This window comes from Saccopteryx bilineata, chromosome 7 (genome assembly GCF_036850765.1).
Source record: "Saccopteryx bilineata isolate mSacBil1 chromosome 7, mSacBil1_pri_phased_curated, whole genome shotgun sequence".
NCBI lineage: Eukaryota > Metazoa > Chordata > Mammalia > Chiroptera > Emballonuridae > Saccopteryx > Saccopteryx bilineata.
The window spans coordinates 107,086,586-107,112,587 of record NC_089496.1 but is presented as its reverse complement, the minus strand read 5'-3'; the positions used below and the strand labels follow the sequence as shown (position 1 = coordinate 107,112,587).

Below are 26,002 nucleotides of genomic sequence, written 5' to 3'. Positions count from 1 at the left end.
AGGATTAGGTAGTATTATCTTTATTTTACAGATGAGGCCAACAGGACTTAGAGAGGTGAGGTAACTTGTCCAAGGCCTAAGGCCAGTAAAACAAAGAACCAGGAATTGAACCCAGGAGGTCTGACTGCAGATCTCAGAACCTGGACGTATGAAGCTTTGAGGAGACAGCTCCAGAGCTCTCACCAGGATATCCCAAATCGCGCCAGAGCGGGGCCTCAGGGACCACAGCTCTGCCATTCCAGAGGGTCAAGGTATTCCCAAACACGCACGGAGACCTAGGCCTTCTTCCCCTACACCTCCACCATCAAAGTCCCAAGCCATGCCCTTCGTGGCTTTCTAACACCACCATCATTAACAGGAAGGCAGGAGCGTCCAGTTCAGTAGAAAGTTGCTAGGAATCAAATACCTGAAAATCAAATACTCTCTTGCCAAACTGCATCCTTTCTTTAAGATACGGAATAGTATAGTCAAAGCATCCTTGAGCCAATCCCAACATCTGTTAAGAAAGAAAAAGACCAGAATTTATTTTGTTATAAGTATATGCTTTTAATTATTCAAATTATACATTCCTTTTACAGGCAAATAGAAGAGTTGGGGGGGGGGGTGAGAGATCCCAAGGTGGTGAGGTGTCTGTTTATAACCTCCATCCACTGCACAGTACGACTCAGCTTCCAGGAGCTGGAAGGAAATGACTGACATGAAAATGAGTGTATTCAATGTCAGCACAGAGGTCATCTCCCGGCATGGCTGCGCTCACATCACCAGGTTACTTTTTTGGACATTCTGATTCTCTAGGCATAAAGGGAGCCACAGAAATAGTGCTCTGAACTGGCTTCCAAGACAGCCCCCTGTGGTCCTTCTACAGGTCAAATGTAGAAGGTCACTTCTTAACCTTTTACCTTCTTGCTCCTTTGACCAGTGCTTCAGCTGAAAGAGCATCAGAACATAAGAGAGCGGTGCTTCTCCGCCCATCTGCTTCTCCACCCCTCCCCCTCTCCTTCCTCTCTGTCTCTCTCTTCCCCTCCTGCAGCCAAGGCTCCATTGGAGCAAGGTTGGCCCCAGGCACTGAGGATGGCTCTGTGGCCTCTGCCTCAGGTGCTAGAATGGCTCTGGCTACAGCGGAGCAATGACCCAGATGGGCAGAGCATCGCTCCCTGGTGGGCATGCCGGGTGGATCCGTCTGTCTGACTGCCTCCCCACTTCTAACTTTGGAAAAATACAAAAAAAAAAAAAAAAAAAAAAAAAGGCAGTGCTTCTCAAACCCGCTGCTTTCAGGACCATTGAGGAAACTCCATTATAAGAAACCGAAAACGAGGTGGGGCTCTAACAGCTGAATCCAAACCAGGGAGTGAGGGGTGTGGCCTAAGCACCAGCATTTCAGAGCCTTTTTAGATGCTTTAACGCAGAGCCAGGGTTGAGAACAGCGTGCAGAGAGCACACAGAAACACATTAATTTATACATGCAAAGAACAAATCAGGATGTGGTGACAACTTTAGCTGAATTTTCTCATTGCTAACCAATCTCCATATCTATTGAACAATTCAGATGTAGCAATGGTTTCTAAATTTCAGCATTAGGTAGCCATTAAATCACTATCTAATTATGTTAAACTATGTAGGTTTTCGAAAAAGGGAAAAAGAATCAATAGCTGAAGCTTTTGGGGGAAATGCCCACAAATGTCAATATCCCATTAGTACTTGTTCACATTTTCCTTCAGCCTTTTTTATTTTGAACTTTCTGGAGAACAGATTCTCAGGCTAAAAATTAAAGGCCAAAAACAAACAAAACTCCCTAAGAACAGGTTCCAGTGAGGCAGGCTCACTGTGCTTCTGGCTACAAGGTGATGTCATCATGGCCTTTTAATGCAAGTGTATAGTCTGTTAATAATATCCTTTATTGACATGGAAATCGAAATGACCAGTCATCAGTCAGAACAGGCTTTTGCACCTCTGTACAATGTTTTCACTGTAAATACTGAAACACTAAATTCTCGACTGCAGAGATTTGAGGATGGCACCTCCAGCCACTGTCACATGTGCCTCTTTCTCTAAAAGGGACCCTCAGTACTAACCCAGAAAATAATCATGACCTGACCTTAACTGTTCGTTAGGTGACAAGATAAAGCGCAGTAACGAGACTCACGCCCAAGCTGTGCGTCTCACCCCCGAGCATCGGTGTTATGTACGGGTCTGGGGACAAGGAGCTCCGTGCGGGGCCTTCCACACCATGTCTGATGAAACTGAACTACAGGATAAACTGAAACAGGTCGCCAAGTCTCTTCAGAAACATGTGAGACTGAACTGCAGACAGTTCATGGGCACGCCCACTCCGCCATCAGTGAGAAGACAAAGAGAGGCATGCTTTACAATCTAAGAAACTTTTGTTAGCCAATTAACAGCAGTGAAAGAAATCTACAGCAATATAACATTTAACCAAGCCTACGGCTAATATAATATATGTAACATCTTCCAAATCTACAAGTTCTTCAGTTGTTTAATTTTGGATACTCGCTGATTAAAAGTCAATAAATAGCCTGACCTGTGGTGGCGCAGTAGATAAAGCGTTGACCTGGAATGCTGAGGTTGCCGGTTCAAAACCCTGGCCTTGCTCGGTCAAGGCACATATGGGAGTTGAAGCTTCCTGCCCCCCCCCCCTCTAAAATGAATGAATGAATAAATAAATAATTAAAAAAGTCAATAAATATGTCCTACAAAAATGCTATAATTTATAATAAAACCAAAGACTTGATTCATTTTCTTAATGTAGAAAATAAGTGATAGCACTTCATAGAAAAAATGTAATATGTATTACAAAGGGCAAATATGTTAAAAAATGGAATAGTTCTCATCTTACATATCTATTTAATTGTGGCTATTTTATTTCAAGTGTCACACACACCAAAAAAAATCACCTGAATTTCACACGCAAAGGACTAAGCAACAATTATTTCATTACCTACAGATTAGAGACTTTTACGACATAACACAATATTCTTTATTCCTTTTTTTTTTAAGTGAAAGGAAGGGAAATAGTTGAGACAGATTCCTGCATATGCCCCAACTGGGATCCACCCAGCAACTCCCATCTGAGGCAGATGCTAGAATCAACTGAACTATCCTCAGCACCCAGGGCCGACACTTGAACCAACTGAGCCACTGGCTGTGGGAGGGGAGGAGAGAGAGGAGAAGTAGGGGAGAAGCAGATGGTTACTTTTTTTGTGTGTCCTGGGACGTCCACACGCCAGGCTGACGCTCTGTATACTGAGTCAACCACCCAGGGCGTATTTATTCTTAATTTACAAAATTTCTTCTAGAATGGATTTCAAGCTTTGAAAAACAGATTTTTTTTTTTTTTCATTTTTCTGAAGCTGGAAACAGGGAGAGGCAGTCAGACAGACTCCCGCATGCGCCCGACCGGGATCCACCTGGCACGCCCACCAGGGGCGACGCTCTGCCCACCAGGGGGCGATAATCTGCCCATCCTGGGCGTCGCCATGTTGCGACCAGAGCCACTCTAGCGCCTGAGGCAGAGGCCACAGAGCCATCCCCAGCGCCCGGGCCATCTTTGCTCCAATGGAGCCTTGGCTGCGGGAGGGGAAGAGAGAGACAGAGAGGAAAGTGCGGCAGAGGGGTGGAGAAGCAAATGGGCGCTTCTCCTGTGTGCCCTGGCCGGGAATTGAACCCGGGTCAAAAACAGATTTTTTTTTAATGCTATATTTATATAGTTTACAACTTATCCATCCAGGTACTGGATAACATTTCAGTGTTCTCAAAGCAGAAAAACTGTTACTATTAAGCCACTGCTTGGTTTTCAGGATTTTAGATAATTGACCAAAGCGGAATTTTAAAGAAATCACAGAAGCCGTCCTTTCACCTCGTGGAAGGGAAGGGCGCCATCTTGTGTTCACAAGCTGCCAAAAGCTCACTGGGTTTCCTGCATTTTCCTCCCCAGGTTTTTGGGGACCCACACCCTGGAAGAGCTAACGGCAGACTCTGACCAACCTGAGCGGCGATCCCTATCCGGCCACAGTTGAGTCCCCCTGCGATGTACTTGTATGCATGGCCAGTCTGCCCCAGGACATTGGCTTTTGGAACCTGAAAAAAAAAAGCAGTTATTTCTCAATTTAATTTGACGTATTTCATTTTCTAAAAATTTTTTAGTTATTGATTTTAGAGAAAGGAAGGGAGAGACAGAGATAGAAACATTGATATGTTGCTCCACCCACTCATGCATTCATCAGTTAATTCTTGTATGTCCTCTGACCAGGGATCGAACCTATAACCTTGTTGTATCTGGATGATGCTCTAACCCAGGAGTCAGGAACCTTTTTGGCTGAGAGAGCCATGAACGCGACATATTTTAAAATGTAATTCCGTGAGAGCCATACAATGACCCATGTACGTTAGGCATTATCCAATAAAAATTTGGTGTTGTCCCGGAGGACAGCTGTGATTGGCTCCAGCCACCCTCAACCATGAACATGAGCGGTAGGAAATGAATGGATTGTAATACATGAGAATGTTTTATATTTTTAATGTTATTATTTTTTTTATTAAAGATCTGTCTGCGAGCCAGATGCAGTCATCAAAAGAGCCACATCTGGCTCGCAAGCCATAGGTTCTTGACCCCTGATCTAACCAACTGAGCTACCCGGTCAGGGCTGACATAATTCATTTTGATTTTCTATTTTTAAATGTACATGTATCCCAAATCTGTGTGATACTACTCCAGCATAGTACTCTTCTCTGAGGAAATCACTGACTACATCTCTGTCTCGCAGTAAACTGGTTACCACACAACTTTTGGACGCCACTGCACCCTCCAGAGCCTAGTGGACATCTGCTGAATGAATGAATGAATCTAGAAAAGGAATCTCATACAACTCATCAATAACAGATGAGTAACATTTCCCCCCAATTGTTACCTGTAAGGTATAGTATGAGATTTATTAGGAATTACAGAGAGTATGTAAATACTTGCTAAAGCATGGATAATAAACTTTTCTTCTGTTGAGACTATTATCCCCACAAAAATGAACTGATATGTGTTTTACATGCATGTGTGCCTAAGACAGGAGGAGAAAGGAGAGACAATTACAATGTTTATTCATAATTTAAAAAAAATCTACACTAGAAACAATTAAAAAATACACTTAGCTTAATGACATGAACAGTTAGGAGAGACAATGGGCAGAGTGGAGAAAGCACAGAGAAAGGAGGAAGAAGACAGACAGCCACCTGGAGTCGTGAGGCTGAACTGCAGACAGTTCATGAGCGCGCCCACTCGCCAGGAGAGAGAAGACCCAAGTTCTAACGCGAGGAGCAGAGAACCCATCACAGCCAGTCCCGTCGCCGCAAAGTTCTGAAGCGCCAGGTCCCAGCTGTCTTCTCTCCTCATCGTTACCAGCCTCCACTCTGAACTGTGGGCCATGCCTGGAGGTTTTCCACTCTCACTGAGCAACATCCCCATCTTGTGGCCTTTGGGGCACCCCACACCAGGCTCCCCTCTCTGAACCCTTCTGGTTCACAAGTATGCAGTTTATCAATGGGTGACTTCTTGGCTTTGGCTCCCGAGGCCAGCAGCTGGGCAGCAAGGCTCCCCTCTTTGCCTCAACCCTTGCAAAAAGTACATTTAGTCATGACCTAACCTAAAAGCAACATTCAAGAGTCTTGCACATCTACGGTTCCAGGAAACTTATTTCACGTTTACTGGAAATTCTATGATACGCACCTTGACATTTTCAAATGTTAATGGGCAGGTAGAAGACGCTCTGATTCCCAACTTGTTTTCTGCTTTCCCTACATGAAAGCCCTCAGTGTCACGATCAACTATGAAGCAGGTAATTCCTTTATAGCCCTAAGAAGAAAATTTAAAACGTTATTACCACTTGGTTGATGAGATCCCTTGTTTCAAAGAGTTGAAAGTAAACAGAAAACTAAAAATGAACTTTAGCCATAAATGCTAATGGATTCAGGACTGCAAGAGGTGCATTACGAAACAAGAATGATTAGAAGGCACTAGATTCAAAATCAAGAACTTTATCAATTTTCTTACATTTTCAGAAACCATTAGGGCTATTAAAATTATTACCAGAGTATTATTGGATCATGAGAACTCCATGTTTTCTATTTAATTTTATTAAACACTTTAGAGTTTTAAAATTTAATCCAAAAAATGTTAGAGAAAAGATGAAAGTGAAAATATATTTATTTTGCTCTATGTCTGTTTTCCAACTGAACAAAATATTCTTAAAACTAAATGTACTACATAGGTACTTAAATTTTTCACTATTAAATAGAAAATTTGAAACTCTACAATATTAGAGATTACCATCCTATGACCTATTAGGAGATAATTAATAAAGGGTTTTCCATGTACAAATATGACATCAACAATATTTAGGAAGTTAGTGACTAAGAGGATGGAAAGATGTCAGCTGTCTAGTATTTTCAGTACTGAGGAGAATGCAGCCTTTAAGACAAGTCTGAAACAGGAAATGGAAGTAGGAAAAATATACAAAGAGAAAAGAGGAGGAGGGGAGGGGCAGAGAAGTTCTGTTCTCGGGCTTACCGCGGCAGGGTCCACATTTGCCATCACCAGGAAGAGCTCTGCGTCCTTGGCACTGGTGATCCACATCTTCGACCCGTTGATGACATAATAATCTCCCTTTTTATCGGCTCTGGTCTTCAGAGCAAACGCATCGCTACCTGCTCCAGCCTCTGAGAGGCAGAAACTTCCTACCTACACATGGAAGGAAAACAGTCTCCAATTTATAACTGTATTTGTACTCTGTACCAAATACTCACTTATGGCAAAGTACACATTTGTAAATTGAATGTGTAGCTACTTTTGAAACCTGTACTTTTCAAAATAACAATGGTACTCTAACAGTATTATTTCCCAAAATATCCTTTTTGTCTAAGACAGGTTTAAAGACCTAAATACACATACTCAATTGAGTTTAATTAAATTGGTTCTAATAATTGCAGTAGAAAGACATCTCAACGTAAATGAAACCACTCATGAAAGTATTAGAATAAATAACTGAGACAAAAAATAGTTGTCTTATGGTCTCAAGATTATTCCCTAAATTTCCAAGTGGGAAATGAGAGCCAGACTGTATTTTTCTACCAGCATTAAGTTATTATTACTTGATTGATCAATGGTGCTGTACTGTGGTTTGGAATAGGAAAGTTAACATGCCAGGTACTTTTCTCCTAAAAACATTAAACATCAGAAAAGATCAAATCCATTTCAACAACTCATCTCACTCACGGTGTCTGTAGCTAGCTTGGTCAAATAGGTTGCCTTTTGTTCTTCTGTTCCATAATTTCCCATCAGCTCGTTAATTATTGTGTTCTGAATGTCACATAACAAAGCCACCGACGCGTCAACTTTGGCTAACTCCTCTACCACCAAGACACAGGAAAAAAAGGAAGCCCCTGTTCCTCCATATTTGGTGTCAACGTTAATACCCATCAGCTAAAGGAAAAACAAGGAAACACAGATTAAGAAAGCTATTTTTATATGGCAGAGTTCTTGCAAGAACGAGTTAAATAAATTGTAACCATTTAAGTTCCTAATTTTAAAATTTGTATGTGTTTTCTTTTATGTATTATATATATAAAACAGAAATGACAGATATTTGAAAAGGATGAAATAACTAAACATTACAACGTTTTGTTTCCCTTTGTGATCTAAAAAACAAGATGCTTGGAAGAGAAGGGGATGGAATCATGAGAACATCTCTAATATAAATCTTTCCGGATGCCGACTGCTGACAACTTGCTGCTTCCTGCCTCAACACTACCGCTGTCTGGGTGTGGTTCTCCCACCGGGAAATCGTCTACTGATTTCAATGTAACGAGCAAACTGAAGCAGCCTACCGCTCCTCAGTGGGAATGTCTAGTTTCATTTGGCAGAATCTCTTCTGGCCAGGCTCTTCCCCCTGACTCTTGAGTAAATTTTTTAAAAAAAATTTGTATTTTTCTGAAGTCAGAAGCAGGGAGACAGAGAGGCAGACTCCTTCATGCACCTGACCGAGATCCACCCAGAATGCCCACCAGGGGGCGATGCTCTGCCCATCTGGGCCATTGCTCAGTTGTGGCTGGAGCCATTCTAGCACTTGAGGCAGAGGCCATGGAGCCATCCTCAGTGCCAGGGCCAACTTTGCTCCAATGGAGCCCTGGCTGCGGGAGGAGAAGAGAGAGATAGAAAGAAGAGGGGGAAGGGTGGAGAGGCAAATGGGCACTTCTCCTGTGTGCCCTGGCCGGGAATCGAACCCGGGACTTCCACATGCTGGGCCAAAGCTCTACCGCTGAGCAAACCAGCCAGGGCCTTGACTCGAGTAATTAAATGACCATTCCTTTTAGGCCACTGTAGCAAATCCAGGTGGTTAGCAGACATCGAGTGGTGTTTCCTATTAGCACACCAGACAAGGCCCAGGTCCCCATTAAACACAACCGATCGACAGCCAAGGCTTTCTCGTAACCACTGGACTGTTTAGCAACTACTCCAAAGTCTGGACCACGACACGCCCCGGCAGTCCACTTGTAGGTGTCCTCAGTTCAGGAAGAGAAGGTATGTGTACATGTAATTCAAGACCCAAAGCTGCTAACGAATGACAGGGTGCTTCATCCTATTCTCTCCAGACACTTTGGAACTCCACTACGCAGCAGTCTGGGGTGTGGCTGTTCACATTTTAAGGTGACAGAAAACTTAGCTGGTGTGAAGGGAGAGGACCGAAACGGTCAGGACACCAGAAATGCCATCAAGGAGGAAGAACCGAAGGATCCGCGTGCCTGAAGACTGAGGAGGGCAGGCTGATCCCAAACAGTGTCAGAGATACCGCCTCTCTGATATGTCACCAGTTTCTCCTACGTTGGAAATACCGCTTTTGTCGGCTATTTACGGCAGGTGACCACACTGCGACAACAGGAACTGGTAGTCAAGGGAAGCTGGGAAGAGCTGGTGGAGGATATGCCACTAAGCGGACCCTCCCGAGGACGCCACTTCTAAGCAAGAGCAGGTTGTGGGGCTGGCAGGCGACTCTCTACTGTGGATGACCACGAACTGCTCCCCTGGGAGAGAGCTGTTGAAACCGGGACCCCAGGACTTTGCAGAGAAGCATAGGAGATCCTGCAACAATGCAGATGAAACCTGCCCAAGAAACGGACTCACAGATGCTGTGCGACCCACTGTAGCTCCACACAAAGTCCATTTTTCCCAAGAGTTTCACTGCTAAACGGAAGTTGGAAAAAATCACTACTATTCATGGTATAAAGAAGCTGGTCTCTTTAAAATGAGAAGAGATAAAACGATTTAGTTAAGTGGAAAGGGCTATTCTTCAAACAGAATAACAGACAAGATTTAAGTCAATGGCTCTGAATAGGAGCTGTTAGTTCTGGGATGTCCTTAGTATTCAAAATAAAAACAGGCATCACGGCACATGTGTTGAGAAGGGAGAGATGATGAGTGCCTTGCTTTTCTGAATGTTCTCCTTGGAGCCCCCACACTGACAACCCCTCTCTCTACCCACAGCCAGGTCAGTTACACTCTTACCTGTTTTTTGACACTGTGCTTCTATTAACAGGCTATGTGAACTTAAAAAGTTGGGAGTTTGCTGTCCTGGGTAATGTGGAATTCAGACGTGGCCTAAGTTTGCCACTTATATAGGGATTTGGGTAGACTACTTGCTATACTATAAAGCTTTTACCAAGGAGTAAAAGGGGTCCTTAACCTCGGCATTATCGAGCTGAAGGATTCTGTGGTGGGACTGTCCTCTGGGCTTTCAGCAGCGCCCCTGCCTCTACCCCACTAGATGCTTGGAGCCCCCTGAGTGTGACAACCAAAAGTATCTCCAGACACTGCCAAATGTCTCTTGGGGACAAAAGAGCTCCTGGACAAGTCCCGTGGTCTAAGGCAGCGGTTCTCAACCTGTGGGTCGCGACCCCGGCGAGGGTCGAACGACCAAAACACAGGGGTCGCCTAAAGCCATCGGAAAACACATATTAAAATATGGTCTAAGGGAATCACTCTCTCTGACTTCTAACCTTTTACTTAAACAGCACAGTATTTCTGATTTAAAATTTTAATTCAATTAAAAAAATCTTCAGGTTCTCGCCTGACCTGTGGTGGCAGAGTGGGATAAAGCTTCGACCTGGAACACTGAGGTCGCTGGTTCGAAACCTTGGGCTTGCATGGTCAAGGCACATATGGGAGTTGATGCTTCCTGCTCCTCCCCCCTTCTCTCTCTATTTCTCTCTCTCTCACTCCTCTCTCTCTAAAAATCAATAAATAAAATACTTAAAAAAAAAAAAAATCTTCAGGTTCTCAGTCTAAAAGAGAACACACAGCATTGTGACCAGGAAGAGTTCATTATGCTACCATTACAGTTCCCAAATTGATACGTCTGCAACCACTTTATCCCTGGGAAGTGTTTACAAAACTGTGAAATCGGAAGAATTATGAATTATATACCCCGTGTTGAAATAATCCTTGTATTACTGATTTCTCCATTTTGGAATTTTCATCCATTGTTGACACCAAAGGAGCAACTTGTTCCTGGGCAAATCTTTTAACTGTAGGGGGAAAAAATACTGGTAAGTCTTTATTCTAATAGGGTGACATACATTACTTTTTTCAAAAGATTGCAAAGAAAATAAATGTCAAAAAAATCCCATTCACCAATGCAGATGACCAGATCCGCCAATCATGCCACATGTCACGTGACTTCACATTGTAGAGCCAACCCATCACCAGAGGGGAAGAGGCCCACTCACCCGTGTTCTTGATCATCAGTTCCTCCTCCGTAAAGGTCTGCAGGGGGGCACAGGGCAGCTGGTTGTCTGCTATGCTGAGCTGCGCTTCTGAGTGGGAGGCCCTGAGGGCCCGAGCGGGAGTCTTCCAAGACCACAGGCAAGGTGGGAAGGTCCTTCTTAGCTATAAAAACAGTCCCCGTTGAAGAGGGAACACACGAACACACACAGAAGGTATGAGAAGTGTCAGGACATCACTTTCTTCAGGAATAACTTTGTAACCCGTTCCTACACCACATTTCACCCAAAAAAGGGGAGCTTAACCCACGTGTTGTAAAATTCACTGTCCCATGACAAAAACAAAAATTGGCTTGCTAACATATAACATTTTTATCTAGCAAGGAGCTGTTCCAAATAAACACATTTCCCAGGCAATTAACTATCTCTTTCAAGGAAATACAACTTTCTAGATGGAACTCATACTTCAATCTATAGCTAGAATTCTTCAGTTTCTCATTAGTAAGAGACAGCACGGCATACTAAGGGTTAAGAACATACATCCTGGCCTCACCGTGGTGCAGTGGATAGAGCATCAGACTGGGACGCGGAGGACCCACATTCGAGACCCCGAGGTCGCCAGCTTGAGCGTGGGTTCATCTGGTTTGAGCAAGGCTCACCAGCTTGGACCCAAGGTCGCTGGTTTGAGCAAGGGGTTACTCAGTCTGCTGTAGCCCCCCCCCCCTTCAAGGCACATATGAGAAATCAATCAATGAACAACTAAGGTGTGGCAACAAAAAAATTGATGCTTCTCATTTCTCTCCCTTCCTATCCCTGTCCCTATCTATCCCTCTCTCCGACTCTGTCTCTGTCAAAAACAAACAAAACATATGCCCTGGAGTCTGAAAGGACTGGTTTCGAACCCTAGCATCTGATATTAAATAACTAGGTGATCTTGGACAAGTGAATTTTATTTATTTATTTTTTCTTTCTGTCTTTATTTTTTTTTAGAGAGGAGGGGGGGAGAGAGAGAGAGAGAGAGAAAGGGGAGGAGCAGGAAGCATCAACTCTTATATCGGACAAGTGAATTTTAACCTGGAGAAATACCCTCTGGGGGTTTTGTGAATCCACACAAAGGGCTTGGACAGTACCCAGCATATAGAAAGCGTTCACTACACAGTAAGGCCTGTTTCTGCCCCGCTGCTAAGAGCTCCGCAGCAGTGGTCACAGCAGAAGCGTCAGGGCAGTGACCTGGGCAGACTGCGAGGCTGGTGAACTTTCCCTGCTGCGGTGTCCCAAACCCTTCAACTTGCCAATTCTACTCAGCAACGGATTTGCTACAATTTTTTTTAATATTCTTTATTCTTTACTTATTTATTTACTTTTTTAGATTTTACTTATTTATTTTTATTAGAGAGAGAGGAGAGGGGGGGGGGAGAGAGACAGAGAGAGAACAGGGGGAGGAGCAGGAAGCATCAACTCCCATATGTGCCTTGACCAGGCAAGCCCAGGGTTTTGAACCGGCGACCTCAGCATTCCAGGTCAACGCTTCATCCACTGCGCCACCACAGGTCAGGCGGATTTGCTACAATTTTATGGGAAAAAGAGACCATCATTTAATTTTAAATGCTTGTTATATCTTTCCTATTTTCTTCTGTAGAATTTGAGAACAGGGGAAACAAATAAGGAATTAGTCATTTCTTGAACCTAAAAACCTGCTGAGTAAAAGAAGCTTGCCACCAATGAGCACACCCTACATGATTTCATTTATCTGGAAATCCAGAACAGAAAAATCCGAACTCCGAACAGAGCTGGAAGGCCTGGGGCTGAAGTGTGGGCGTGGGGGCGGTTAGAACACGGAGTGATCATTGCAAAAGGGCACAGGGAGCTTTCTGGGGTGATGGAAAGGTTCCCAGATTGGATTATGGTGATGATTGCACAACTGTGTAAATTTACTGAAAATCATTATATTACACACTTTAAAAGATTAAATTTTATGTCAATTATTCCTCAAAGCTGTTTAGAAAAAAAATATCACTGCTTCCCTTTTATTCAACAAATATGAAGAGGATCACTCGGCATCCAGCAAGTGCCTGCACGCGTGTGGTGTGTACGAAGGGAACTAGAAAGCTCCCCAGCTCCTGACACAGAAGCTAGTGACTGGGACAGGGCAACAAGATCCGTATCTGGGAACAGGCTGTCAGGAAACACAGCCAAGTGTTGCAGAACTAAAAAACATGTCTTCATCGCTGCAATATGTTTTCCCAAGAGTTTTGATTAGACGCTGAAAAGTTTATTGTTATAAGGAGAGGAAAGAAACAAGAGTCACCATGTCTGAAACCACGGGTACCCTTTCCTACACACTGGCATCTCTGCAGCTCTGCACCTAGGAGCACGTGTATTCCGCTCCAGACTTAACTGGGGGGAAAAAAGAAACTTTGGCCAGACAGCAGAAAAATGTGTATGTCTCAATTTTTCTACTTGATCTTGTCTTGTTTTGAGAATTAGGAGACACAAAGTTTATGGCAAAGTTGTGTGGAATGTTTTTTTCTCGTTGAAAGACTTGGGACATGCACACCCTGGACTAGAAAAAAGGAAGAGGGATGGACACACGAAATATTGTCGTCTCCCTGATGAAACAGATGGGGAGATTTCAGAAGGGCAAGAGGAAGAGAGGTAAGAAATGGAGGTGGGAAGGGGCTCAGGAGGGGAGGAGGGTTGCTAAGGAGAGAGGGCTCTGTAGCAGGAGGCACCGCGAAGGAAGGAGCGGGAGAGGAATGGAATTATGCAGAAGGAAAAGAAGTATGAGGTGTATGTAATTTTGCTCGGTGGCTGGTGGTGGAGTCTGAGAAGGGCCCCTCCACACATAATGAATGAATGAATGACCTACATTATCTTCTCCACAAAATGCTCACTAAACTTGCCTTACATTTCAAAAACTGCAACCCACTGCCCACGTTTTTTATTTCTAGGGGAGGTCATTTACTTCACAAAACCTACTGCAGGATTCTCACGTCTCTCGGCCAATACATCATCTTCCTTACCTAAGTTTATCTTGAACAGAAAGCCCACCACTGGGACACTTAAGAAGGCAGTGAATACCCATTTTTTCCCTGCTGACACAGTTGTGACCCCCTTCACCTCAGTGTTGCTACTGAGAAAGTATATGATTGTTTAAGACAGAGCAATTGTTTTAGATTCACAAGATGAGATAACAGATGCAAACGTACTTTAAAAAGCATGAAGTGCTGTTGGTCAAATAAGTTTTAAAATAAGATATATATGTTTGCTCGCTTATAGTCTGTATTGGGTGTGGGGGACAGGCTGTAAGCAGGCCAGGTTGTTATAGCCTAAGGCTTAGTTTTAAGACTAAGCTTTTCCCCACACCCTTGACTGATTGCATGATGTGGGGTGGTGCACTCTCATGAGGAATCCCATCATGCCTCAAATAAGTGATTTTGTATCAGAGACTTCCTTATTTGTATATTGGATTAAAGATTTTGATTTCTACACTGTAAAATGGGGGCAGACCCGGAGCTTGCTCTCTCTTGGTTCCTAAGATTAGCATTAGAGAGGAGAGCAGGTTGGAGAGCAGAGAAAGGCCATGTGGAGGAGGCCAGGAGAAGCAGCCAAGATGGCGGAGTACTGAGTGAGAAGCCAGTTTGTGCAGTTTGTGCAGGGAGAAGGAAGGAGATGGGAAACAGAGGTGAGTAGGTCTGGTGAGCTAGAAACCTTTGATTCTAGAAAACTCGGATAAGTCAGTAGCTCTATGAGCACTGAATGAGTGGGTTTTGGAGCCCAGTGTGTTTTACTTGCCCGCCGGGTGCAAGCTAGGATTAAAGATGATGGCCCACCAGTTCTTGGCTCCATTGTTTCATTACTGTCTGTCCGAATCTAATGCGAACGTGCATGGGCCAGGCGGCTGTGATGCTGGCCGCGGCTACTGGCCTTACCAGTAGTGTACAAATGGGGGGTGGGACTACTGAAAGTGTTCATCAGGAAACCAGTGCTGCTGCCTTGCCAAGCCCCGGAGATGCAGCATCTCTCCCTAACACAGAGAAACAAACACAGGGAAGCAGCCAAAATGTGGAGACAGAGAAACAGGTCCCAAATGGAAGAACAGGATAAATCTCCAGAACAAGAACTGAACGAAACGGAGGCAAGCAGACTACCAGATGCAGAGTACAAAGCAATGGCTGTAGGGGTGCTCAGAGCTTAGTGAAAACTTCACCGGCATGAGAAAGGAAGTAGATACCACAAAGAAAGAACCGATCAGAAAAGAAAAAGACACTAGGTGAAATGCAGAATACTTTACAGGGACTCAACAACAGAGGAGATGAAGCTGAGAATGAAAGCAGCAACTCGGGATATAATGAAGCCAAAAACACCCAATCTGAACAGCAAAAAGAAAAAATGAATCCAAAAAAGTAAAAACAAAAATAGTGTAGGAAGCCCCCGGGACAACTTCAAGCATTCCAACATTAGCATCATGGGGGTGAGAGGAGAAGAGAGAGAGCAAGAAATGGAAAATGTACAGTATCTGAAGAAATAATGATAGAAAACTCCACTAACCCGGTGAAGGAGACAGACACACAAGTCTAGGAAGCACAGAGTCCCAAATAAGATGAACCCAGAGTCCCACACCAGGACACATTGTAATTAAGATGCAAAAGAGAGCTCCGATTAGACTCTCAGCTGATTTCTCAACAGAAACTTTGCAGGCCAGAAGGGAGTGGCAAGAAATAGTCAAAGTGATGAAAAACAAGGACCTATGATCAGGATTACTCTACCCAGCAGAGCTATCACAGAGTTTCCCAGACAAGGAAAGCTTAAGGAATTTCTCACAGCCAAACCAGTATTATGTGAAATGTTAAAGGGTCTTCTTTAAAAAGAAGAAAAACGAAAAAATATGAATAAAATGACAATAAATATGTATCTATCAACAATTGAATCTAAAAAGCAAAATAGCCTGACCTGTGGTGGCGCAGTGGATAAAGCGTCGACCTGGAAATGCTGAGGTCGCCAGTTCGAAACCCTGGGCTTGCCTGGTCAAGGCACATATGGGAGTTAATGCTTCCAGCTCCTCCCCCCCTTCTCTCTCTCTGTCTCTCCTCTCTCTCTCTCTCTCTCTGTCTTTCCCTCTCCTCTCTAAAATGAATAAAAAAATAAAAAAAAAAAAAGCAAAATAAACAAGCAGAACAGACAGACTCGTAGATACAGAGAATATTTTGATGGCTGCCAGATGGGAGGAGGTTGGGGGGATGGGCGAGAAAGGGGAAGCGAGTGGTGGTTACAGAGCAGTCACAGGGATGTATAAAGTACAGTCAATAATGTCCTAATAACTATGTGTGGTGAAAATGGCTGTGAGATTTATCAGGGTGATCACATAGTAGGTTATGACATGTGTAATCACAGGTGTAGACCCAAAACTAACATAGCATTGTATGTCAACTGTAACTGAAAAATAAAAAATGATTTAGCCTGACCATGCGGTGGCGCAGTGGATAGAGCGTCGAACTGGGATGTAGAGGACCCAGGTTCGAGACCCTGAGGTCGCCAGCTTGAGTGTGGGCTCATCTGGTTTGAGCAAAGCTCACCAGCTTGGACCCAAGGTCGCTGGCTCCAGCAAGGGGTTACTTGGTCTGCTGAAGGCCCACGGTCAAGGCACATATGAGAAAGCAATCAATGAACAACTAAGGTGTTGCAACGCACAATGAAAAACTAATGATTGATGCTTCTCATCTCTCTCCATTCCTGTCTTGTCTGTCCCTGTCTATCCCTCTCTCTGATTCACTCTGTCTCTGTAAAAAAAGAAAAAAAAAAAATTAAAATTAAACCCAAACCAGAAACAACAGAAAAGAAAATACAGTGGCTCTGTTCCAAGTGAATGGAACCCATTTTTAACCAAAGCACAGAAATGCAGGTTTCCCTATTCCCTTTATCAGTAAAGAAATCTCTTTAATATGAGTCTTTGATAAAGGAAACGTTTCCTTTGTTTGCCTTTGACCACACAGCCTGAGGGTTGGATGGTGACTTTTGACTGTCCTCTGCCCTTCAGTGTTGGCCTCCGCCTCCGCAGCTTTGGTGACCACGCCATCAAAATGATTTTCCACAGTTATAACCCACTGCACCACATCATCACATTTTTTTGTAGAGAGCAGCAGCTGCCCCTTGAATAGAATAAGGGTTATTTATGCCTTGCCAAGTACTTTGCAAAGCTTGAGTCTGACCTGTTTCCTACTCAGCCCCCCAGAGTTCTGATGCAACCTGGGGTCTGTGAACTCCTGTGCATGGGGTTGAAATTATACCTTTAATTCACTAACCTCTAACTGAAACAGCATTTTCCTCAATTATGAATCTAGGCAGTGAGTTACAGCAGTGTTAGGAGTTATCTGTGACTCTGTCGCCGAAAGAAACTACAGATATTTTAATATCAGAGAACAGTTGGTCCAAAGATCTTGAAATATTGTTGAGGTTCAGAATTACAGCAGTTATTCAAACTGCTGCCAAATCTTAGCTAAGAAGCACATATTACCATTAAAAATATTTTTATAATTTTTTATTATAATTTATTTCCTTGGTAATCCTATATATTTACGCATTTTAAAACATTCTGAGAAAAGGTCTATAAACTTTACTACATGGCTGTATATAGTAATTTTCAGCCCATGTGCCGCAAGAATTTTTAAAACATGGCAATACCTGACTATAGTCAGGGGCATTGACCTCATTCCTTTAGATTATCAAACAAATGAACAAAGAAATACTAACAGCCAACACACAATAGCCATCCAGTGTGAATGAATCAAAATTATATCTTTTTTGGGGTCAGATTAGCAAAAAATATATATTTTTTGGTGTGCCGCAGAATTTTAGTAATTAGTTTATGTGCGCGTGAGATGAAAAAGGTTGAAAAACATTGCTATATACCTTTCATCCAAGGTACAAAATTGGTTAAGATCTCCTGACTGCTGAATGTTCTGGTAAATCTTTTGCTAAACTCATCAAGTTTAGCCATTATGTGAGTCGTAACCTTTCTCCTTGGTGTCCCCGTATAATGAAGTGTGGTTCCAAACATTATCGTGCTTCAAATCTCGGAGCTTTTACAACGTGTGAAAGGCAAACAAAGACATTCCAGAGTTGTGCTAACCTGCAAAGGAAGAGCCCCTAGACTTTTCCAAAGGAAATGTTTTGATATAAGAAGTATGTTTCACCTTAAATCTCTACTTTTCATTGGTTCCCACCAACTGTGCCCTCCTGGCTCTTCATCCTGCAGGTAGGGGTGTGTGTGTGACTGATTCCAACCCAGCACCACAGAGCTCAAGAGGGTTCACTCTCCTTTCCCCTTCCTTATTGGTAACTGGTGACAGTGAGAAGCCTGACTCTCATTATCTAGAATGAATTTTACTTATTCACAGCTAGTACACATGTTGTAAGCTGCAAATTAATATTGATATTCTAGGAGGAAAAGGGCAGGCTTTCCTGTCCTTCCCTTGGAAAATGGAGGAAAAGGAATGTGGAAGTCTCCTGACTTATAAGGACAACTAGGGTCATTTGGTTTCAAGTTCTCTGAAAGGATTAAGGTTATCTGAGAAACTTCTTCCCTTTCAATAGGAGGCATAATTTACATACCACCTTGCATTGATTGTAGTTCCTCCCTTTCCTGGAATCTTGAGAGTAAAATACCTCTAGGCTAGTGAGGGAAGAGGAACCCTGAAAGATTTGTAAATGTCTTTGTCTTACCTTGAGAGTCTTAATGTTTCTGTGTATCCCCTAGACCAGGGGTCCCCAAACTTTTTACACAGGGGGCTAGTTCACTGTCCTTCAGACCGCTGGAGGGCCGGACTATAAAAAAAACTATGAACAAATCCCTATGCACACTGCACATATCTTATTTTAAAGTAAAAAAACAAAACGGGAACAAATACAATATTTAAAATAAAGAACAAGTAAATTTAAATCAACAAACTGACCAGCATTTCAATGGGAACTATGCTCCTCTCACTGACCACCAATGAAAGAGGTGCCCCTTCCGGAACTGCGGGGGGGGCCCCCCCCCACCGCTAGATAAATGGCCTCAGGGGGCTGCATGCAGGTAGTTTGGGGACATCTGTCCTAGACAAATGTTAATATCTTGTTAATGATTGTGCCATTGTTGGGCAGATAAAATATATTATGCTCACTTTGTTAAAGATGGCGCTGCCCATGTGGAAGCCCGTGGAAGCCCACTGCCCAGGTGATGGTATTGGTTGCCCTTCTTGCTTGGGATGGGCGTGATTATATTAAGGTGTGTTGGGGGCGGGCAGGATCCTTGTAGCCTGGGGCTTGATTTTGGAACTAAACCTTTCCCACCCTTTATTTATTATTATTATTTTTTCTTTCCCACCCTTTTTGATGTGGGGTGGTGCACTCTCATGAGGAATCCCATTATGCCTCAGATGAGTGACTTTGTATCAGAGACTTCCTTGTTTGTATATTGGATTAAAGGTTTGGATTTCTACCCCATAAAGTGGGGCAGACCAGGAGCTTGCTCTCTTGGTTCCTGAGATTAGCATTAGAGAGGAGAGCAGAGTAAGGCCACTTAGAGGAGAGGAGAAGCAGCCAGGATGGCAGAGTGTTGACGGAGAAGCCAGTTTGTGCAGAGTTTGTGCAGAGGAGATGGGGAACAGAGGTGAATGAGACTGGTGAGGTTAGAAACCTTTGATTCTAGGAAACTTGGATAAGTTAGTGGCTTTGGGAGCCCTGAATGGAAAGGGAAGTGTTTTCCCACTGTGTATATTTCTTGCCCGCCAGGTACAAGCTAGGATTAAAGCTAATGGCCCACCAGTTTTTGGCTCCGTTGTTTCATTACTGTCTGTCAGAATCTAATGCGAACCTGCATGGGCCAGGCGGCTGAGATGGTGGCCGTGGCTTTACAGCCATAATGTCATGCTCTCCCCCGCCCGCGTGTGATCAAGGGTATATAAGCAGCCCCTGAACTATTTTTGGGGCTGCACGATTTGGGCCTGCAGATGCCCCGTGTCAGCCATATGCGGCCAGCATATTTAAAATTTCCTCCTTTAATAAAACTCTTCAAAATTTATCTGGACAGGGTGTCTCTATGTGGACTTGATGAAGTCAGGTACGGTGCCTTTCAGAATCTGGGGTGCAGTATTTTATAACACACAGAACCTCTAACATAGACATCACCCCCCCAGAAACATTTATCAGTTATAGAATAGTGCTTGGGTACAGATCTTTTTGTGTTTAGCCTACAGTATCCAGTGTTGGGGTAGAAAAGTAATTTTCCTTCTAACCTTTTGAGTTCTTGCTGGTCAAATAATCAAGCTGCTATGAGACAGAGTATGAGGAGAAAAACAAAGTCAAGTTTACTAACATGTACACAGCCTGTATCCGTGGGGGAGACTCAGGAACACTGAGTAACTGGCCAAAATGGCAGAAGTCAGCACCTTGAATATCAAAAGGAAGGTGCTGGGGGTGAGAGCCAGTTGAAAGGGTGAGATTGTTATGCAGATTTATGTAAGCGCATGCCTTCTCCATTAACAGGGAAGGCAGGCCTGGCCCAGTGTGGGAAACACCCTCACAGGCTTCCCTCGCAAACAAAAATGTCCTACACTTGATCTTAGCCAAAAGGCCGAGAAGCGATAAAAAAATGTACTTTATAAAGGTTATCTTCTACTTGGTTTTCAGAACTTCTCCCATTTAAAATTAATCAGCCTAAAACAATCCTTATGCCAAAAAAACATGTTTTCGGGGTGGCAAACTTTGCTCCTCTTCAACAATCAAAACTTTTTTTTCTGAAATGTCTTTCTTTCTCCCCACCCCCTTCATGTAGTGATAGATACGTGAATTCCAAACTGATGTTCCGCTTATCTGTCAGACCTCACCCTTATTGGACTATTGCCCCTAAGACAGAAGAATTCCAAGAAGCTGGCAAGCCCCCTAAGGAAGAGAATTCCAGACAAACCAGGACTTTTGCCTCAGTATCTCCTCAGGCTCTCCCAAACACTCTATAATTCGCCCCTAGTCTGTAACTGGCGCTCTTCTCCCCAGGAGTGTTCCTTTCTTCCTTTCAATAAAGCCTGTTACTCTGGTCTTTCGGACTCCCATGAATTCCAACATTTGGTGCCAAAACCCGGTACAGGGTACTAACTGCCTGGACGATCCCTCTTTGCTGTCCAAACTTACAACCAGGGAAGCAATGGGCAGTGGCATCTCGTCCCGGGCTTACTCCCTGATTCTGTTTGGACGTGTGATTGTAGGTTGACTGGCCGGCAGTCTAACCCTGTCCTGAACCCCTGCTGGATCAGAAGGTCAGGAATTTCTCCCTTCCCTTCCCTGGTCGGCTTCTCTTTTCCACAAAATTTTCTCTGGTCGGACAGTTTTCTCTGACACGCCTCACGTGTTGAGGGGTTTGACTTTCAGTCTCAGTAGACTGCACGGAAGACTAGGCACCTAGCCAAACCTCTCCACTCTCTCGGAGTTCTCGTCCTTGGAGCTCCCTGACAGGTAGTGACGACCTCCATCAGGGACGACTCCCCCACACGAGATTCTCTCCTCTTGGGACAGTGACAAAAGGTAGGGACGCTCCCTGTTGCTCACCTGTCTCCACTATGGGCTCCTCAGAGTCTAAGCCTTCCGATCAGACCCCTCTAGGATGTCTCATAAAAAAATCTAAGTCGGAAAAAAAAAAAAAAATCTAAGTTGGACCTCTCTAACTAAGCCAAAAAAACTCATTTTCTTCTCTAATACGGTATGGCCCCAATACAAATTAGACAATGACTCCCATTGGCCTGAAAACGGTACATTCAATTACAATATCCTAAGAAATCTTGACAATCTTTGCCACCGGATGGGAAAGGCTTCTGAAATTCCTTACAAGCAGACTCCTTTTACTTTTGCTCCTGTCCTTAATTTCTGTGCCACTTATTCTACACGCAGGCCGTTTTTGACCAGAGAAACCTCACCTAAAACCTCCGCTCCTAATCTTTCCTTCTCCACAGACTCCCAACTCTCTCTCCCTCCAGCCTGACCCTCGGGGACACCCCTCTCTCTGGACCCCTCTCTGGTCCCTCTGCAAATCTCTTCCGCTCGAGTCTCTTCCTTCCAAGAGCCTCCTCCCTTCGCAGAAACCTGTTTCTCATTCACCTGCAAATACCAGTCTCTTTCTCCTCCCCTGCTGGCCGGCCCCCACCTTCTCCACTGTGTTCTTCATCCCCTCCCTCCTCCTTAGAAGCTGTAGCTCTGGCTGCGGTGCCTGTCTCTTCTCTGACCCCTCCTCCCTCCTTACAAACTGTGACTGTGCCTCTTTCCTCCTCCCCCCCTCCCCTCTCCTCAAAGCTCTAAATCTTTTTTGACTCCTTTGACCACGTGGTGGCACACCAGTACTTTACCCTCCTCCTCCTCCTCCTGCAGAGTCTGACCTCCTTCTTTTCCATCCAGCTGCTCACACTGTCCATCCGTCTGCTTTCTCTCTTCCTCCCCTCTATGCTGGCAACTCCCTGCCATCTCGAAAAACTAAAAAAACCCAGAATTGTATATTAAGCAATGTAAGTAATCCATCTTGTCTCTTTGTCAGAAAATATCTCTAGTATAATTTGAATTGAAACAAGTAAAAAACCTAAGTTGGGCCTCTCTAACCTTAAGCCAAAGTCATTTAAATTCCTTAATTCATAATGTGTATCTGAAGTCTTTGTTTAATGTGTAACAGTGTCTGTTTCTAAGGCCTTAAACCAATAATCACCTGCCTCTTAAATCAAGGCTTACTCATCCCCACGGACTCTCCCTGTAATACCCCCATCCTTCCTGTTCGAAAACCTTCAGGGCCTTATCGCCTCGTACAAGCCTTACATCTAATCAATACGGCGATAGTTCCTCTCCATCCAGTAGTCCCTAATCTCTACAGGTCCTAGACCTCAAGAATGCCTTCTTTACCATTCTTCTACATCCTGACTCTTCTTTCTGTTTGCCTGTTTCTGAACCCCCAGGGGGGTTCAGAAACAGCCCACACTTGTTTGGGCAGGCACTAGTTCAGGATTAAGCAGCATGCAATCTCAGAACTAGTACTCTCTTACAATATGTAGATAACCTACTCCTCTGCAGCCCCTCCCTGCCTGCCTCAAGGAGACACACCACCACCCTTCTTAGCTTCCTCGCTGTAAAAGGATATCATGTCTTCTCTGCTAAGGTTCAACTTCATTCTCAGTCCCTACTCTATCTAGGCATCGCCTTAACCCCCACCACCTGAAGTCTCACCCTAGATTGAACTCAGACCCTCCGCAGTCTCCAACCACCTACCACCACAGATCAAATCCTTTCTCTCCTCAGTCTAATAGGCTTCTTTAAATACTGGATTCCAAAATTTGCTCTCTTAGTCAAGCCCCTCAGAGAGTTCTTCTGAGCATGGCTTTTAAGGTCTATAATGGCCAAGGAAGTAACAGAAAAGGCAAATAAGGCCCGAAAGAAGTCAGGAAATACCAGTTTTTGGCTCCACTGCCCTAAAAGGCTTCATAGAATTCCATCAAAGCCCTGCTCCAGAATGGAAAGAAAGGTCATTGAACTGAAGCCTGCCAAGCTTCCCGGCCTCACCAGTTTACATGTCTGTGCTGTGAGAAAGGGACAAGAGGAGGTAAGCTGCCCCCTTGCTCCATGGAGGGAGGGTTCAGTCTCTTCTAGCCCTGCTCCAGCTACCTGTGACCTGACCTTGCCCAGCATGCTGGGAATTGCCTCCCATGTAGGGAGGAGGGACCAGTTTTTCCATCTCCCCAGGGGGGCTACCAGTCCATCCCCAGACTATAGGGGGAGGTGCTTCTGTGCTTCTACTTTAAGGCATGTGCAGTAAAAGCCAAAATGGAAGCCATAGAAGCCTAGAGAAATGATCTAATTGGTTAGTGGAAGAAATCAATGCAAGCTTGTGAAAGGTTAACAAGTTACCATATTTTTTGCTCCATAAGACATACTTTTTTCCCCCAAAAGTGGAGGGGAAAATGCCCATGCATCTTATGGAACAAATGGTTTTTTTTAGCTTCTGCAGGTTCCCAGACAACTAGAAGAGTATTTGAACATTAGTCTCTTCTCACTGGTTAATAACAGTGCTAATGGTTGTTAATACTGCTGTTGAGTTTACATTATGGAAATATTATTATGGTATGTTTTATTAAATATTTTAACACACCATTTGGTTCAGACTATTTTATTTTTCTTATTTTCCTCCTTAAAACCCTAGATGCGTCTTATGGAGCAAAAAATATGGTAATTGGTCGGTTTAAAGAAAAACTAGTCCTTCCTGGCCCAATATAAACACAGGCCTAACAAAGAAGTTTCTCCTCTTCTCTTGCTTGGAAACACGCTTGCCTCATTGATTGGTTCTCCAAGCAGGGTGCTGTGTGGGTCACAGCTGCGTAGCCCCCCAAGTCCAGGCTGAGGGAGACCCAGGCACAGTGGCAACAGCTGGACTGGAGTCTGCTTTGCCAGGGACCGAATCGTGGCACAGAATATTTGGACACCTGGTCCTTGCATTGGGCCTGATGCAGACCAGACCGGATGTTTTCTTTGTGGGGTGGACGGAGAAGAGTCACTGGAAACCTGGGGGCAGCCTTCCACTGCCCCCCCCGAATAAAATCTTACCATGGAAGCCTCACTCCCCCATATGTGAGTCCCGTCCAACGCCTCTCTTGCGATTCCTTAAAAGAACACTATTTTCAACGGCAACATCACCGTGGGGGGATCTGGATGGCAGATGGGGGCTTCTCTCCAGTATTTATGCAACATATGGACCTAATTATGTATTTCAAAATACAAAGTTTCTAAAAGTTGTGAAAAATAATATAAATGGAGCCACTTCCAAATGGGGTGGGCAGAGCCTCCAAGAGGAACGGCCTTCCCGGTCTCTTTCCTCAAATCTTTGTAATGTTTCAACTGGGCAGAGTCATCTTTGGACTGGGCACAAAGCTGCACTGTATCCCAAACAACGGTTCACGAGGCTGAAAGGAAAGCGCGTTCGCCCACCTGACTGAAAATTAAAGACATTCTTTAGAACTGGCATCACAGCTAGCTGATTCGCACCTATAGGAATTCCGTCCTTAGCTTATTAACACCCATAGAAACTCTTTCTCCTGGTCGTGTAATTGTTCCATCCCCTTTTCAGAAACACTCCTGTCTCATCGCCTCCTGATCGGGCCATATTAGAGCTTCTGTCTAAATCCGTGATGCTTGAATAGCTATTTTTTCGGATCTCAAACGCGTGGAGCCTCTCACTTTGTCCTTTTATTGTTAGGTTAACAAAATGGAAAGAAAAAAACCCCAACTCGCTCTGATGAATAACTTTTGACCTACATTATCCCACACCTGTGCACTCTGTAATCAATCTGGAAGCAGGAATTCTATGTCAAAGGGCAAAATAAATGGAAAATCCTGATGAAACTTCCCAAATTGTCTTTTGCAGCAGTTAAACCATTCTCCCTCCCATTGGCAAATGTTTAAGGTGCCTGTTTCCTGACAGGGAGAAAATTCTGAGATGTTCTAAATTCAATTACAGTGAGAGAAACAAGTGTTAGTCCGTTAATGACTTTGGACTAGTTAACAAGACTGCTCTGGTTCCTGCCACGTTGGGTTAGCATTTCAGATTACTTTCCAGGTGGCTGTTGCCGCAGAGAGGCGGCCATTCTTGCAGATTATTTTAGCAAGGCAACATCTTGTTTACTTGCGAGCTCTGCCAACTGCCCCAAGGAGTGAACATCTTCCTGAGCTTATCCCAGAGCGGCCGGTCTCACCCCTTTGTCTCCACAAGGCTCACCTAAATCCTTCCCCACTGCCCCTTTCCTCCCTTCCCCCTGCTAGAGGTAGGAAAATGCTTGCAAGCTGCAGACTATGGGCATGTCTCCTCCCCAGCCGTGCTGCTGGTGGCACACACTCCATGCCCTAAGGCCGATCTTCCCTTTGACTGGCATCTTGGCTCAAGAAAACCTCTTCCCTTTGGCTGGCATCTTGGCTCAAGAAAACCTTACTTTCAAAAAAGAGCAGTCATAGAAGTTAAAGATTTTTGTTAAACATTCCCTAGAGCCTTGCCAAAACAGCTTCCTGGTCAATTTTTGTATTTTTGCATTCATCTAATAGGCGAAAAATTGTATCACAAAGTATTTTTTATTTTATTTTAGAGAGAGACAGAGAAAGCATTTTGTTGTTCCCCTTATTCATTCTTTGGTTGATTATTCTTGTACGTGCCCTGGCTGAGGATTGAACCCAACCT

The 26,002-nt window shown here is 44.1% G+C and overlaps 1 protein-coding gene across 2 annotated transcripts in view; it reads right to left on the bottom strand.

Moving 5' to 3' along the window:
- Nucleotides 1-26,002, bottom strand: part of ACADSB (acyl-CoA dehydrogenase short/branched chain) — a 40,987-nt gene that overhangs the window by 7,584 nt on the left and 7,401 nt on the right. Inside the window, exons 2-8 of one of the 2 annotated variants that reach the window (XM_066238416.1) lie at nt 10,783-10,942; nt 10,481-10,581; nt 7,277-7,483; nt 6,572-6,742; nt 5,732-5,857; nt 4,003-4,095; nt 407-496 (exon numbers count right to left, since the gene is read on the bottom strand). In XM_066238416.1, the coding sequence (XP_066094513.1) occupies nt 407-496; nt 4,003-4,095; nt 5,732-5,857; nt 6,572-6,742; nt 7,277-7,483; nt 10,481-10,581; nt 10,783-10,942 (948 nt within the window). The remainder of the gene's footprint in view (nt 1-406; nt 497-4,002; nt 4,096-5,731; nt 5,858-6,571; nt 6,743-7,276; nt 7,484-10,480; nt 10,582-10,782; nt 10,943-26,002) is intronic. The other variant, XM_066238417.1, reaches the window with a different exon arrangement.